This window comes from Gopherus flavomarginatus, chromosome 14 (assembly GCF_025201925.1).
Source record: "Gopherus flavomarginatus isolate rGopFla2 chromosome 14, rGopFla2.mat.asm, whole genome shotgun sequence".
Taxonomy (NCBI): Eukaryota; Metazoa; Chordata; order Testudines; family Testudinidae; genus Gopherus; species Gopherus flavomarginatus.
The window spans coordinates 17,950,167-17,966,791 of record NC_066630.1 but is presented as its reverse complement, the minus strand read 5'-3'; the positions used below and the strand labels follow the sequence as shown (position 1 = coordinate 17,966,791).

General features: G+C 42.0%; 1 protein-coding gene across 2 annotated transcripts in view; it reads right to left on the bottom strand.

The window, feature by feature from the left end:
* BEAN1 (brain expressed associated with NEDD4 1) overlaps positions 1-16,625 on the bottom strand; it is a 116,340-nt gene that overhangs the window by 83,394 nt on the left and 16,321 nt on the right. For both annotated transcript variants that reach the window (XM_050923191.1, XM_050923193.1), the window contains one exon: positions 11,104-11,238. In XM_050923191.1, the coding sequence (XP_050779148.1) occupies positions 11,104-11,238 (135 nt within the window). The remainder of the gene's footprint in view (positions 1-11,103; positions 11,239-16,625) is intronic.

The following is a 16,625-nucleotide window of genomic DNA, read 5'->3' as shown; positions in this document are numbered from 1 at the left end:
TAATTCCTGCTAAAATATTGTCTAATGTGTTATTAGATACATGTAGTAATGGTGCCACATCAACCTACCTTTGGAATCTCTTCCTCTGCCCAATTTCTCTTATAGCAATTAGGAACTTTCCCTGGTATTTAACTTAAACTCTTCCTTAGCTCTTCTCAGTTTTCCTTGCCCTTCCATTTTTGAGGCTTTCACTATTTGCGTATTTGAAGTACCATAGCTTTTCCTATTCTAAATGGGTTCCTCTGGTATCAACACATTGTAGTAACTATTGGTAAAGGTACCAGCTCTAATGGACACCACTATATCTGGTTTTATAAAAATAAAAACATTTTCTCTTCTTCTCCCTCTTTTCAGTCACTGACTGAATTGAGAATATTAGGTTTGACACTCTGGGCAGGAGGTGTTTTGTGTTCCCATCCACTCTCACTGGTCTGCTTCAGGGATTGATGTGCTGCCAGTGTTTTAACAAAGGGCTCTCCATAATTTCTTTTTAGCCTGGGATAAATCTTACCATCTCTAGGGGGTGACTGCATAGACAGGAACTAATGGGCTGGGGAATCTATTCATTTGTTTCCCTACTTGAAAGAAAAAAAAGCTTTTGCCTTCTGTGGTTATGGTTTGAGAAAGTACTGGGCAAACAAACTTGTATTAAGTTTATTAGTTGGAAATGTTTATGCTTTGTTCCTGGTAGTTGCACTAAGAATATAGAGTTAACAAACTGTTAAACTTGTTTAATTTGAAGTGAGATGCCTTTATTTGTGTAAAGGCTTTGTATTTATGCCGTCTGTGAACGGTTTGTTTGAAAGATACCTGCCATTTGGGACAATGTGGTCCATTCTAAAGGCAAAAGAGGTGCTCCTGTGAAGTATTTTTAGGAGCCTTTGTGGTAAGACCTATTTGGTAGGGGATGACTTAGCAATATCTCGGGAGGGGGGGAACTGTGATTTTTTTTTTCCCTTTGGGGCAGAGACCACTCCTTTCCCTTCAGTTTGTAGTGGTAATTTAGTGATTCTCACATGGTGGGTTGTGACCCCATTTTAATGAGGTTGCCAGGGCCAGCATTCGACTTGCTGGGACCCATGGCTGAGGCAGAAGCCTAAGCTTCACCCCCCACTAAGGGTGTCAGGGCTCAGGCTCCAGCCCATTGTCTTCTCCCCCCCCACCCCCGCCCCAGGTCATGCAGAATTTTGTCAGAAGTGGGTCACTGTGCAATGACTTCTTAAAACTCTGAGCTAGGCTCTCCCATAATATCATACAGTATCTGACTGCTTAGCATCTCCACTGTAGCCTTGGCTGAATTTTTTCCTCCTCCAAAGGTGCTAAGCACCTCTAGATAGCTATGGATAGCTTTCCATTATATAAAAACAATTGTTCAAATGGCTAATAAAATTGCCTCTTGAGAAACTACTAAGTACCTGCAGTCCTTATTCTGAATGCAGTGACCTACTAAAGTACACTCTGCTGCCTTCCACCAACTGGGAGATTTTTTTCTCAGTTGTAGACCTTTCCGGCCTGGTTGGGGCATATTTTAGAAAACACAATCACTGCCTCAGACTCTTGAGATGTCAATGAATGAGTGGAATGTGTGTGCCATTTAAGCACTGGTTTTACTCAACCTGTCAGTCATGTACAGTCCATGCTATTGTTCCAGTACCAGCTTTATTCATCGACATTGTCTTACACTAGCTTCTAAGAAGGAAACTGGGGGAGAAGTGGAACAAAACCAAAATGAAAACAGTGGAACAAAATGGAATTAGTAGCTATTCGCATGAAAGGTGTTTTGGGTTGATAAATTCCATAATAGTAAAATATAGAACACACCTGTGCTCTCTGCCTGTTTCACCAGCTGCTTGGTAATGCAATTAATCTATAACAGAAGTGCCCTACTAATTACATGAAAAAATAGCTGAATCATGTGAGTGTTAGTCACAAGAAAACTGACTTCTGCTGTCTTGTTCCAGCCATGTACAACACATTTAATTCTTACTACTTTCCTTTAGAAATGGATTCCAACATGGACAGCTTTTTAACGTGCTTGTTACAGGGCAGAGAACTGAACATTCTATTATGGTCAGAGCAACCTTTCTGGCATCTGTGTCCCTTTACTCTCTCCAAGAGGTTTGGAATAACTGTCTGGTGTATGCATGTAGTCAGAGATCCACTAGCTGTACATTCCTCAACACACTTCCCTTTATTCTCACTTGTCCAGCCTTCCAGCTGCAGCACGGATGGAGTGTCCTCCATGTAATGTCTGCAGTAGCCAATGTGTCAGCATCCCCCTCTGATTTAACTGGTTTGGACCAAAGGAAGGATGGGAGTCAATATATTTGGAACCAGCTACACTGCAGGAGTTGCCAGAGCAGAGAAGGCCTTCCATCTGCCTGCCTTTCAGGGCTCCACTTCTAGATTGGTTATCAGCAACAGCTGAAAGACCCAATCTGTCCTGTGTGGATGTTGTTGGCAAAAACAGTGAATTTGCTCATCTGCCTTCTGATTGCATTTCCTCCATCAAGGGTTCCACTACCTTCATTAGGTGCTCATCAGTCCAAAGCCGTTGGTGTTTCCTGAGGTTTCTGGGTTAACCATCCCCAGTTGTACCAGTTATGGTCATAGCAGTAGCAGGTTTTCAATTCTAACATGACCTAATGGTTTTGACCTTCCAACTAACAGTTGTTAGGATAGGGAGTTCCATGAGATCCTTAAATGCAAACCAGCTAGAAGTAGTTCAGCTGTTAGGTGCTACAGTGACAACCAACCTCTCATTGGATGAAGACTGAAATGTTTGCATTGGAAAGGCTGCCACCACCTTTAGCAGACTAACTAAAAGAGCATGGGACAACTCAAAGCTGACCAAGACCAAAATGCTAGTGTACAAAGCTTGCATCCTCACCACTCATATGGTGGGGGAAACATGAGCAACTTATGCTCATCAGGAGATAGGTGGAAACTGTTCAACCTTATGTTGCCTATGCTGCATATTCAACACCAAATGGCGGCAGGATAAAGTCACCAACACAAAGGTTCTTCAAAGGGCAAATTTACCAACTGACAGCTCTTGCTCAAACAAAGATGACTGTGCTGTCTGGGCCATTTGAGTAGGTTGGAAGATGGATGCATACCCAAGGACATGCTATATAGGGAGCTATTGGAGGGGACAGGAACAAGACTTCCCAAGCTTCACTAAAAGACACATGAAAGCAAGATCCAAAGGAATCTGGAATTGATTCTGACCGATGAGAAATCGTGGCAAGTGGTCATAACAAGTGATGTCATTGATACTCTGATGGAGACAAAGTCCATCACAGGAGCTGGCTCCTACAGCTTGGAGAGAAAAGAGCCTGTAGGAAGCAAGTAGCTCCCAACCAAGATGCATACATTTGCAATAACGGCCAAAGATCATGCAAATCTCGGATTAGCCTATTCGGTCACATGAGACATTGCAAACCATCTACATCATAGGCTGCAATTCCCACCATCTCTCACAGATTAAAGGAGGCCAACAAAGCCTTCCAGCTAAGGTACTTGTGTGCCCACCTCTAACACAGTATCTGGGAGCCTCGCAACCATCAGTTAGTCTGTCCTCGCCTCACCCCTGTGAGGTAGGCAAGTGCTAGTATCTCATTTGTAATGAGGCACAGAGGCTAAATGACTTGACCAAGTCAAATTCTGTTCAAAAGCAGGGACTTGAATCCAGATCTGATAAGTCCTAGACAAATGCTCAAACCTCTGGACCAACTTTTCTCTCTCAACTCTCTCTAGAGAGGTTTCTCTTTTCCACCTTCCTCTCTCCCATCCATGCTATAGTGGACTGAACATAATCTGAGACCCAGCAGTGCAGGGATGTTCTTAAACCTTGATGTTCTTAACCCGTACACCTCCCCACAGTGTAATGTTTGGATCTGCTGTACCCAAAGGAGTTACTAGAGCAGAATTTGGTTTTGAGTATTTAGGCTTCTGAAATAAGGTGATATTTGCCCTTGTGCAGAGAGCTAACACCAGAGCTGTGTACACTGAAGTCCCTCTAAAGTAAGTCCTATTAGGGGTTAAGTGCTCTGTCAACCTTTCTCCCCCCTGCAGAGGGCCTGCAAATTTCATCCCAGAAGTACAAAAGCAATGATAAAAATTAAATCACACAGGAATTATTTTAAGCAAAGATGGGAATTGATTTACATTTCTATCACTGCAATTTTTCTGTAATTACAGAGGGATGAAGAATCTTTCAAGGTTCAATATCATATTTGGTCCACTTTATGCAGAAACTCTTTACTGTGACATCACAGACTCAGTGAAGCTGGTAAAGGCTGAAATTCAATCTGTCCATACAGAAGTCTCTCATCATGGTTTGATAATTATATCACAAAGGAAATTCACTTTCAAAATTATCCACTTAGATTTTTCTCTTAAGGAACACCATATTGCATGGAAAAACTTGGCCACAGCCAACTTTTGTGTGGGGAGTAGAAAAAGGACAGCTGTTCTTTCTATCCAGTCAGCTCATCAAAACTACAGAACAAGTAACTAATAGGATCCACTGAACGTCAATAATGTGTGGTGTTAAATGCACAGACTTGTGATGGAATTGCTGACCAATGGTCTGAAAGGATGATAAAGGCAGAGACCTATTCTCTGTGGACTTTGGTTTAATCTAGATTTGAACCAGCACTCCCTTGATGTAGCAAGCAATCATGCTTTTAATAGCCTTTTTTCCCCCTACTCTTTCAATTATACTGCCTCCTGAGGACCCCTTGCAGACCAGCTCTGGCTCAGAAGGGAAGACATTAAGGCAGTCTTTGTCCTTTCAGGAAAAGGAACCTAGAAGGTCAAAACCCTCACCATGAAATCTCTCATTTGTCTAGCATATAGCTATGGATCTGCTCTCCCCACCCCACAGTGTACCTAGGACTTTTCTAGTGCTAGTTCTTGCTTCATCTAGCATCTTGCATATTATTAGAGCCAAAAGACTATTGAAGATTCTACATCAGAGGCAGGACCAGATTACATTCTGTTTGTGACATGTCATTCCATATTACTTATGGAAAAATGCTTGACATAACTGAGATACTTTATACAAGATGGCTCATGTGAGATCATTGGAAAGGTTGATTTTATTGAATGTGATTATCCAATTTGTGTGCCTGTATCATTTCTGTATCTGAAACTAGTCAATATTCCTATATATCATATTTGAACTATTACTTTGGGTGATGCTCATTGCTAACACTTCAGGTACAACAATGGAAAAGCCAGATGGAGTTGATGGCCCATCAGCAAGGACAATGGACTGTGAAAAGCTTGGCCTTCCTGTGGACACTCCATACTGCCACTGACTCATGGACACTGTAATCTTAGTCAGGTGGTCTTGTCACTTGATACTAATACATTACCTGGGACTTCTTGTCTCTTTCCTGTGGGGAGAGAGGTGGTGGTGGTGTGGGAATCAAGTTTGGGAAACTAAGGATTCCCGGCTTGCCTAAATCCTATTTAAGGGTGGAGAAGAAGGCAAACAGGACTTTTCCTCCTCCATGGCCTGTCTGCCTGAGAAGAGAAACTGAAGACAAGGGGGAGTCCAGACTGAGACGCATCTAGTCTGAAAGAATATAACGAACTCTGAACCACAGAAGCTTTGCAAACTGCCTGCAACAATATCTAGGGTGATAAATATGATTTGTAACCAATTTCTTTAGTGAAACCAGCTTAGTCTGCATGTTTTTTATTTGCTTATTAATCTGCTTTGTTCTATTTGTTACCTCTTTTACCACTTAAAATCTGCCTTTTATAGTTAATAAAATTTGTTTATTAAACCCAGTTTCTGTAACTTCTAATGCGGAAGCGGGAGAAGTGTGCACACCTCTCTCCAAACTGAGGAAGAAGGCAAATTTCATAATATGAGTCTGCACTCCAAGGGAGATGGACATCTGCCTGCTGGAGCAAGTCCCTTATGCTGGTTCTTCCCAGAACTGATCTGGAGGTGGGTGTGGCCCTGCATGTGTGTTAGGAGGTTTTAAGAACCTGGCTCGGCAAGACAGGTTAAAGGAGGCCCATGCTGACAGAACAGTTAAACTCAGTGGTATCTCAGCACATCAGGTGGCTTCCCAAGAGGTCCAACCTGTCGTACTGTTATAACAGTTTAAATCAAACTAACTTGATTGATCTCAGTATTACTCTAGATCTTCATCATTGTAACTGAATCAGTCTCTAATTCTCTAACTTCTGCAGAAACTTTCATTAATAGACTTTAACAGAAATAGTGCTAGGCTGTTGCAATCATTTTGTAGAAAGAAATTTCTATTAACCCACCACTTGAAAACTGGACTGTCTGTCCTTTTTAATCTCTATTACAAATGTTGATATTTAGTCTTCTAAAATGCCAGCACACCCACTAAAGGTCTTGTGTGACAGATTTAATTACATTTTTTACTCTATCTTTAAAAAGCATGATACACTCCTAGTCCAGGGACTTGCAAAGTGAGGCATGCATTCAACTGTTCTAATGCAACTTAAACTCAAACTGTTTTAAATAGTAAACTGAGGAACTGCATTTCTCCTATTGTCTCCATATCAATGATGTGAGGCTTTTGCAAGGGTTGACATTTTTTTCCTCCCTTACACATTTACATTTGTGGTTGTACTACACCGTCCTTCATGAGAAGCTGTGTATATATTCTAGGCTAAAAACCACACTAATTCTGAGCTTTAATAAAGAGCATTGGTAATTTGTCTAAATGCCTGGTTCCTGGAACATTTAGATCAGATTTCAAGGTCTGAGTGCTTGAAGTATTCATTGACTTCAGTGGGAGCTGCTTTGCTCATTATCTTTAAAGTTCAGACACTAGCTGAAAGGAAGTAACTAAAGCATTTTACTAGTTGAAACAAAGGTCCTTTCCACCCTATTGGACAAATTTCAACTGACTTGTAACATTGTGCACACAAATTCTAGGTATGCCTATGTAAATCAGGTTTACACTTTGACTGATTTGCCTAAACCTGTGAATGTGGGGTTTTTTCATTGAGGCTGTGACTGAGAATGTGTCTTAGTAAAATGAGGAAGGGAACACTCAAGGCAGTGCCAACTCAAGTGCCCTTAAGCGCACAATTCAATTTTCTCATCCTGTTTTGAACATGGTAATGTGCATGGTGTTGCTTTCTCCAGTTGTTGATGGTATTTTCACTACTTTTGGTGCTTAGTTTTTTTGAATGATATATTTGATTTGAGACTCTCCAAATTAAAACCTGGTTGTGGTTATGGTTGGTTTGTTTAAACCAGGAGACAGACACCACCAGATTCTTCTTTGTTGCAGAAAGCATGCATCTCACATTTGAAGTGACTTTAGTCCCCAAATACTAAAAGTGGGGACAACAAAGACATTTGCTGCCACAGAGCAATTTATAATTACATTTGATTTTTGGGGCAACCCAGCATATCTGATGCAGCCTCAAGCTGTGCATGGTATTTCAGATGTTGAATTATAGATTAGAACTGGAGTCCTCTATAAATAACTGTCTAAAATACCACAGAAAGAAGTTTGTACAGAATAGGAGCAGATGCACCACAAATACACACTACATGGGAAGGGATGAATCTGCTAATGTAAGCAGGCACCACTGTGTATAAAAAGGGTGTGCACATGGAATTACATTAAGCAAAGAAATCTGGACTGAGTATTCACCTAGTTTACCCCCAAAAGACTTCCTAACATCAGACCTAGGCTGACCTGGACCCCATGATGCCATTTTTAGCACAGCTGCCTAAAATACCCCACAGAAACCTGAGAAAGTGGTGTTGAAAAACAGAGCCGTGAGGAGAAAACATTTGTAAATGAGCTGGAAAAGGAAGCTGACATGAGCAGTGCCTTTTTAATTCATGAGAACATCCTTCCTGTGAGCAATTTCTATATCGGGTGCAACTTTGCTGCTGCCTCAGGTATAGGGTTGGAAGTAATTGGTTACAATAGAAACCTCCCTTAAACTGGGTAAGTGCCCTTGAGCTTTACTTCTTGTCCTAAGGTAAAATCATTCTGACAGTTCTACTGTATGATCAGGTGCAAAGGTGATGAGTGCCACGTAAGAACCCAGATAACCATGGAGACATAGGACTTAAGATCTGTTGGGAGAAGAACCCACAGGTAATACATTCCCTATGATGCAAATAGATCCGCTCTCACATTTATAGCAATAAAGTGTACACAGAATGCAGCTATATAGTATTAAATCTAAGAGCTAACCAGCTGGAAGAACTTCAGGTAACCTTTTTTTATTCTGCCCAATTGCACGGTGTGTGTGGTTGTTACACACACACACACACACACACACACACACACACACACACACACACACACACACACAGTTGAATTTTCAGATATAGGTCCCTGCTGTAGGTGGTGTCCACATCTGAAAATCTGTCAGCGCTTAAACAATAGTCATTGCTCCACTCTCTCCCTTCCTAAGTCACTGAGATTTTGTGGCAGTACTGTTTGGGGTGGTGTTGGGAATAAATAGCATGCTAGTTCAAGTTCATACAGGCTTCTTATCTTGCTGTAGTGCTGGTATTTTAACAGTCCTTGGTATTAGCAACACCTTCTTAAACTGGCAGAGATGCCTGATATGGCAACTGACTTGTATAAAACTCTTCTTTGCTTTTTGTTTTGAGACTATTGGGAAATAACAGATACTAGTACCTTACTGCAGTGCTGTTCAACTTTTAGTACACAGGAGGGCCACAAACCTAAGCACAACCTTGTGCTTCTAGTGATTTTTAATAAGATTTAGTCCTCTGTATTGATTTATATTTAAGTTCAGCTTGTTTCATATGTATTTGATAGGCTGTTGCTATATATAGAGCATTTTCTTCTTAAAAACAAAAACCAGTGCATAAAATGTCTTATCAGAATTATAGAAAATGGGGGGGGCACATAAAGAGAACACAACGCTAACAAATCCGCTATTTGGTATATTGCATTGGAAATGCTCTGGTGGGCTGTGTAAAGCCCATGGGCCCGTAGGTTGGACACCCCTCCCTTACTGTGACACCCTGCACTCAAGTCCAGCTGCAAACAGAAAATCAGTCTTTCCACAGAAATACAGTGAATTCTTCTTGTCAGCAAGATTTGATTTGTATAGGCCTCTGCCACGCACTTCTGTGACTATATGGGGCATTTGTTCCTCTGAGCTTGTTACAGAAGAAATGCTAAAATGTGACTTAGAGTCACAGATTCTAGGACTGGAAGGGACCTCGGGAGGCCATTGAGTCCAGTCCTCTGCCCTCATGGCAGGACCAAATACTGTCTAGACCATCCCTGATAGATAAATGTTTAACCTACTCTTAAATATCTCCAGAGATGGAGATTAACTGTTTTGTTGATCAGCATGGTTTATATGGTGTATTTTATTATTGCATGGATAGCTTTGCAAACAAATTTGGAAAATCCTATATATTGGAGAAGTACCCCATGTTGCTTGGTATTTATTTGATACTTGAGACTTAAGTAGTCAATTGCTTTAATTCTGCTTTTTTATTAAGTACCTCTTGAAATAACATGCCATTGTTGAAATACTTCATTTTGCAGAAAAGATTTAAAAAGTTCTGAAGGCACTATTATAATGCCTATTCAGATTTGGCTTGCAGAAATGGACTGGCCAGTTCCTCTTAGCCAAAAAAATTAGATGCTTGACAATCTCAAGATAAAGGGTTTTTATTTAAAAAAGCCAGATCAAACCTTCATCTCCAAGATGTAGATATTGTATAGATCTTCCTTCTCCCCCCTGCCCCTTAGATGTTTTGTGGGGCTTTTCTTACAGGTACAAGGTCTGGCAAGCAGTCTCCTCCAGAATTAGTGCTGACTTGTGGCACAGATGGCAGGGATATTTGGGCAGTGAGTGGCGCTCATAATTATCCTTGAACATTTGTGCATCATTTTACTACAGCTCCTCAGATCCACTAAATTGACAGGTGAGAAACCAAGGTCTCACCAAGCTCAGATCTCTTGCGTCCTTCTACACAACACAGTAGTTCTGGCCATTATGAAATGCTTAATTATAAACACACACTTCCTGTGTTCCATGGGCTTGACCCAAAGCTCACAGAGTCTAATTGCCTTCGGATTAGGGACTATATTACCACAGTACTTGTGTTTGTATGAATGCTTTCAACTCCACTTTATGTGCATTGCTGCTGGCTGTCAGTTTATTGTCCCTAGTATAACTCTGGCTACCTGTCATTCCTCAAACTTGTAGCTATATGCTTGTCTGCAGGAGGTTGTATTAACTTAGAAAATGAAGTCAATGGACATGTCTAAGGACAATAGTGCACCCTCAGTTCCATTTACACTTTCCTTTTGGCAAGTTTTTATGGCAACAAAATATAAATATTAAACTGAAGTTCACACTCCTATAGCTTGAAATCAGCAGTTTAGCAAGGCGAGAACAAAAATCAAGGGAACAGGCTAGGCTGAAGCTGTTAATCACCTCTATACTAGTAAATAGGTAGCACTGAAATTGCAACATACTACTTTTCATAAAACTTGCATTATCAATTTATTAAAAATACTCAAGGCATTGCTTAGTCACTGCCAGAACAACACTTTTTCCTATATACGCTGTCTGTCTGTAGAAATCAATCCTTTGAATATATTTGACGTCTTTGCTTTTACAGTAATTCTGTTTCTTCCAACATTGTTTTAACCTGCTGACAGTTGGGTTGTTACTTTGCATTAACAATTCCAAATGCAGAGAATCTAGCCTGCAGTTGCTCCTTGATATTGATTTTTTTTTTCTAACTGCCAATGTTTAATAGGTTCCAGCACTGACTAGCTTCTTAAGTAGTCTTTTTGAAACTGGCATTTGGTTGCAGCACCTTTCATGATACATTAGCTAAAAACATTGAGCAGAGCTAAATCATCCCTCCCTACTATTACTATTTGCAAGTATTCTGTTTGAACTCCACATGCAGTATAAACAAGGGACTTAGACATAAATAAGCCCACCAAGCACCCATATTAATGCAGCATTAAACTCAGAACAAATCTAGTGCAAAGTGCAGTCTGTGGAGAATGATTCAACAGGAAGGTGTATTGACAGTCCCATGGAGGAAATTGAATGGTAACTCACTTGAGCATGTTAGTTTGATGGACATGTAGTCTCTGCCACAGTCCTTCTTGTAGTGACAGCGCAGCCAGTTCAGGAGGCAGAGTCCGTTGCCACACTGTAGTTCTTCTTTTTTACAGGGCAGAATGCTGCCTTCATCTGAAAGGAAGAGAAACAATGGATGACTGTTACTGAAGTAGGAAATGCCTGCTGCACAATGCCACAGCTCTTCTGAAAGTCTGTCCTCTTCGCTGACTCTAAAAGCCCTGTGAGATTGAAAACAGATTTGTCTGTTCTTTGTCAGATAGCAAAAGGGGGGGCCTCAAATTCAGACAAAAGCTTGGTCAATCGTTAATCAATATATACAGTGCTGTAGACCTAAGAAGCATTGCACACAGGGAAAATGTGCCCAACAAATCACAGAAGGTAAAATTTTCAAAAGTGTAGTTACTTAGGTTAGGTCAAATCTGAAAATGGGACATGAGTGTGTTTGAAAACTTGCCTGCAGTATTTGTCCTAGTCTATATGCAAAAGGGATGACGGAAAAGAAGATAAACTTAGAGCTATTTTAACTTCCAGGATCATGAAGGGCTGGACTGAGATAGCCATGGATGGGAACATCTCACAACTCCTTTCCAGTTTGAAAAGTAAGGATGGGAACTGAATCTCATAGCGTGTGGGCTGACCACCTTAAACATCAGAAAAATGTGCATGTGGACAAATATTAGAGCATAATTCACATTTGAGTTTGGAGATTAAGACAGAGCAGGATCTGGCTTGCCCTTACATTTGAGCACGCTGAGATCTTTCTCCTACTATATGTGTAGTGGGGAAGAATGAAGAAGAATCCACTCACTCCTCAAGCCCATCTCTGACCCTAGAGGAGTTTAATAGCTAATCAACCCACCTCTGCACATGTAGGGGAAAGGTTAACTTTGTTTCCTAATGACACAACTGATGGTCCTGTTAAGTTTCTCATCCTATCATCTCAATGTGAGGGGGTGAGAATAGCTCCGGGCACGTCTACCCTACAAGTGTCCCAGCAGCACAGCTGGGGCACAGCAGCTCTGCTGCTATAGTGTAGACTCTTGCTACAGCAATGGAAGGGTTTTTGGTTGTATTTAACCCACTCCTTGAGAGGTGGTAGGTAGGTTAAGGGAAGAATTCTTCTGTTGACCTAGCTGCATCTATAGTGGGAGTTAGGTTGACCTATCTGTTCCACAGGGCAAGACACTTTTCACAGTCCTGGGTGAAGCAGCTAGGTTGACCTTTAGGCCTGGTCTACACTATGCATTTAAGCCGAATTTAGCAGCGTTAAACCGAATTAACCCTGCACCCGTCCACACAACAAAGCCGTTTATATAGATATAAAAGGCTCTTAAAACCGATTTCTGTACTCCTCCCCGACGAGGGGAGGAGCGCTGAAATCAGTATTGCCATGTCAGATTAGGGTTAGTGTGGCCGCAATTCGACGGTATTGGCCTCCGTGCGGTCTCCCACAGTGCACCATTGTGACCGCTCTGGAAAGCAATCTGAACTCGGATGCACTGGCCAGGTAGACAGGAAGAGCCCTGCGAACTTTTGAATTTCATTTCCTGTTTGCCCAGCACAGAGCTCTGATCAGCACGGGTGGCGCTGCAGTTCCAAATCCAAAAAGGGCTCCAGCATGGACGTATGGGAGATACTGGGTCTGATCGCTGTATGGGGAGACAAATCTGTTCTATCAGAGCTCTGTTACAGAAGATGAAATGCCAAAGCATTTGAAAAAATCTCCAGGCTCTGATAGACAGAGGCCACAGCAGGGACTCAGCACTGTGCTATGTGACAAGCATAATGGAAAGCCAAAGAATCAAATGGATGCTCATGGAGGGCGTGGGGGGGGGGACTGAGTACTCCAGCTATCCCACAGTTACCGCAGTCTCAGAAAAGCATTCTTGGCTGAGCTCCCAATGCCTGAAGGGTCAAAAACATTTTCCTGGGTGTTTCAGGGTATATGTCGTAAATTTTCTCCCTTCCCCCTCTGAAAGAAAAGGGGGAAAAAATCATTTCTTGCCTTTTCTCAGTGTCACTCTGTCTACTGCATGCTGCTGGTAGACGGGGTGCTGCAGCGCTGAACAGCAGCATCCCCTCCCCTCCCCGGTGGCAGACAGTGCAAAATGACTGATATCCGTTCTCCTCATCATCCCATGAATGCTCCTGGCTGGCCTCGGTGAGGTCGGCTGGGGGCACCTGGGCAAAAATGGGAATGACTCTCTGTTGTTCTCGGCAGACAGTACAGAAGGATTGAAAACTGTCCTCATCATAGCAACTGGAGGCTGAGCGCCTTTCCCCCTCCCCCCCGCCCTTTCATGTCTAATGAAGATTCTGTACTGCCTGGACTATCATAGCAGCAGGAGGCTGCCTCCCCCTCATTTTATCTCACAAAAAAGTCAGTGTTTCTTATTCCTGCATTCTTTATTACTTCATCACACAAATGGGGAGATAACTGCCATGGTAGCCCAGGAGGGGTGTGGGAGGAAGGAAGCAATGGGTGGGGTTGTTGCAGGGGTACCCCCTAGAATGGCATGCAGCTCATCATTTCTGTGGGATATCTGGGGCTCTGACCGGTGGCTGTGCTCTCTGGTTCTCTAGTAGACGTGCCGCATATTCTAGGCAGGACTGACTCTATTTTCAGACAAAACCTAAAGAAGGGAATGACCTGGGGAGTCATTCCCAGTTTTGTCCATGTGCCCCTGGCCAACCTCAGCGAAGCCAGCCAGGAGCACCCATGACAGCAGCAGACAGTACAAAAGGATTGGTAACCGTCATCGCCAATTTCCAATTGCAGACGGTGATATAGGGCTGGTAACCGTCTCTGCTACCTTGCAAAGGCGAATGAGTGCTGCTGTGTAGCACTGCAGTATCACGTCTGTCAGCAGCATCCAGTACACATACAGTGACAAAAGGGTAAACGGGCTCCACGGTTGTCATGCTATCGCATCTGCCAGGGCAATCCAGGGAAAAAGCGCGTGAAATGATTCTGCCATTGCTTTCATGGAGGAAGGACTGAGTGACGACATTTACCCAGAATCACTCGTGACACTATGTTTGCCCCATCATGCATTGGGATCTCAACCCAGAATTCCAATGGACGGAGGAGACTGCAGGAACTATGGGATAGCTACCCACAGTGCAATGCTCTGGAAATTGACACTAGCCTCGGTACATGGACGCACACTGCCGAATTAATGTGCTTAGTGTGGCTGCATGCACTCGACTATACAATCTCTTTTAAAAAATCAGGAATAATCCCTTAGTATAGACATACCCCTAGTTTTAGGTGTAGAGAAGGCCTTTGTTTCCAGTCACTATGAAGAAACAGAAATTTGGCTAATAGGGCCCCAACAATTCTAAATGATGACAAATTAGTCATGTGGCATTCAGGTGAGGAAATGAGTAAGTTTGGGTCAGCATTTATTGTCACTGAACACAGTCGTGCATCCCTAGTCAGAATGTTCTGAGTTATGGAACTAGAACAGAGTGGCTATTGCAGAAGCAGTGAATACAAATACATGTTTATCTCTTCAATGTGACCGTTTTAATGGATACTCCTAAACAAGCACTTGAATAGACACTTGCTCACACCACTGTCTGGGAAGCAGGCATTCTTCATATCCTTGTTTTGTGTGCAAAATTAATGCTTGTACCCATGTGCAGGGGAAAATATTTACTATTCATCCTTACTTATTCTCCTGTTTTTGAAATGTTACTGTTCCAATTGAGAGAAACAACACTGTCATGTAGATTACCAGTCACACCCTGCAAATGGTGCTGAAGAGAATAGTCTGAGTTTATAATCTGTCCAGACTCCTTTTGTTCAATATTTGTGGAGCACAAATAGATTCAGAGAAATCAGGATGAATGTGCATACAATTCAGAACTTGTGCACAAAAATAAATCCAGCTTCAGTAGTACAGCTGGTCATGTTTTCACTGAAGACGAGAGGAGAATGTCTGAAAGGTGTAAGTAATGCACGTGCTTTGGCAAAAGATTTAACTGAAGAAGAGGCACCTTATTTACCACTTAACTGGTGTCCATTATCACTCTACTGCTAACTGAATTAAATAGTAGGATTCGGATGTTTAGTAATGAAGAACACTAGGAATAGAAAACCAATAGTTTACTTTGGCACTTTTGGTGCCTATCCTATACCCTAAAATTGAATTCAAGTCACTTGTATATTACCAGCTTTAACACACCAAATAAGCCAGACCCCGCTCCCCCCCTTGAAAATACCAGATCCTAGAAGCAAAGGAACAGAAAAAACAAGGTGCAAACTGGCATCCAGCTGAACAAAGGTATTCTGACTTAAGACTTTTGTTTGTTCTCCAATATTCTTAATTCAGAGCCTTTGTGTCAGCTTTCATAGCAGGAAAACCCTGCAGTTGAGTAATTGTTCATGACTTCCAATTCTCCACACAGCTGCTCCATTGGAAAATGTCAGCACCCACAAATGCATTTATAAATATCACCAGCACTGAAAGAACACTTTTACTGTATGTATTAGACCCTATACTTGTAACCTGGCAGTGCTTCCATCTACAGGGTAATAATCGAGCTTTTTTTGCAATTCTAGCACATCTTGGATAATGTTTTCTGAACAGCTACCATACTTGTGGTAGGTACTTGAAACACGAACTTTGGGAACCTGGGCATTTCCCAAATAGAAGAGAATTCACTGCAATCTAAAGGCTTTTTAATTTTTTTTCTGAAGGATCTAAAATACTTAAATGAAGGCAGGCTAATGGAACTTACAGGATCCATTCCACTCCAGGTGGGAAGATCAGGCCCATTGACTTCACACAGGTCTAAGCTCAGAAAAACGTGCATGCAGACGTTCTGAGGTGGTCAGCGAAAATGCTAACAATTATTCCTAAATATTAAAGGTGTGTGCGTGCATACACATTCCCAGAGCACTATTCCATAGGCTCCCCATTTATTTCAAGATCTAGTTTTAAGATGTCCTGTTTTTTTAAACATTCTGAGCTTGTTCCAGGCCAACAGGATTCACTGCCCCTCATTGCTCCACTTCCAGTTGTCCAACACTAAGTTCCTTTCTGTAACTCCAATAGTTTTACAGCTGTTGATGCAAAAGCATTGGCCTCAGCTGTTCCATAGTCAGGAACTGCAATCTTTCCTCTACACTACAAAGATTCTCTGCTTGATTGCAAATGTCACTTGAAAACACAGCCACTGTATAGGCAAGGGAGAAAAGTTCTAAATGTCTTTCTTTTGGCTATTAGTTGTTTGGGATACAGTGCATATGAAAGATGCTATTAAAATCTGAACTGTAGTATAAAGGAGAGGAGAGCTCTTAGGCTTGTGAGCTATAAGGAATGATATGGGCAAAATGAGCTTTCTTGTCCTGAGAAGCAGTGAAGGCCAGTGACACCTAAAAGGGCAGGCAAAACTGAGGCCACGTCCAGACTAGGTATTAAAATCGATTTTAGATACGCAACTTCAGCTACGGGAATAACGTAGCTGAAGTCGAATTTCTAAAATCGAGG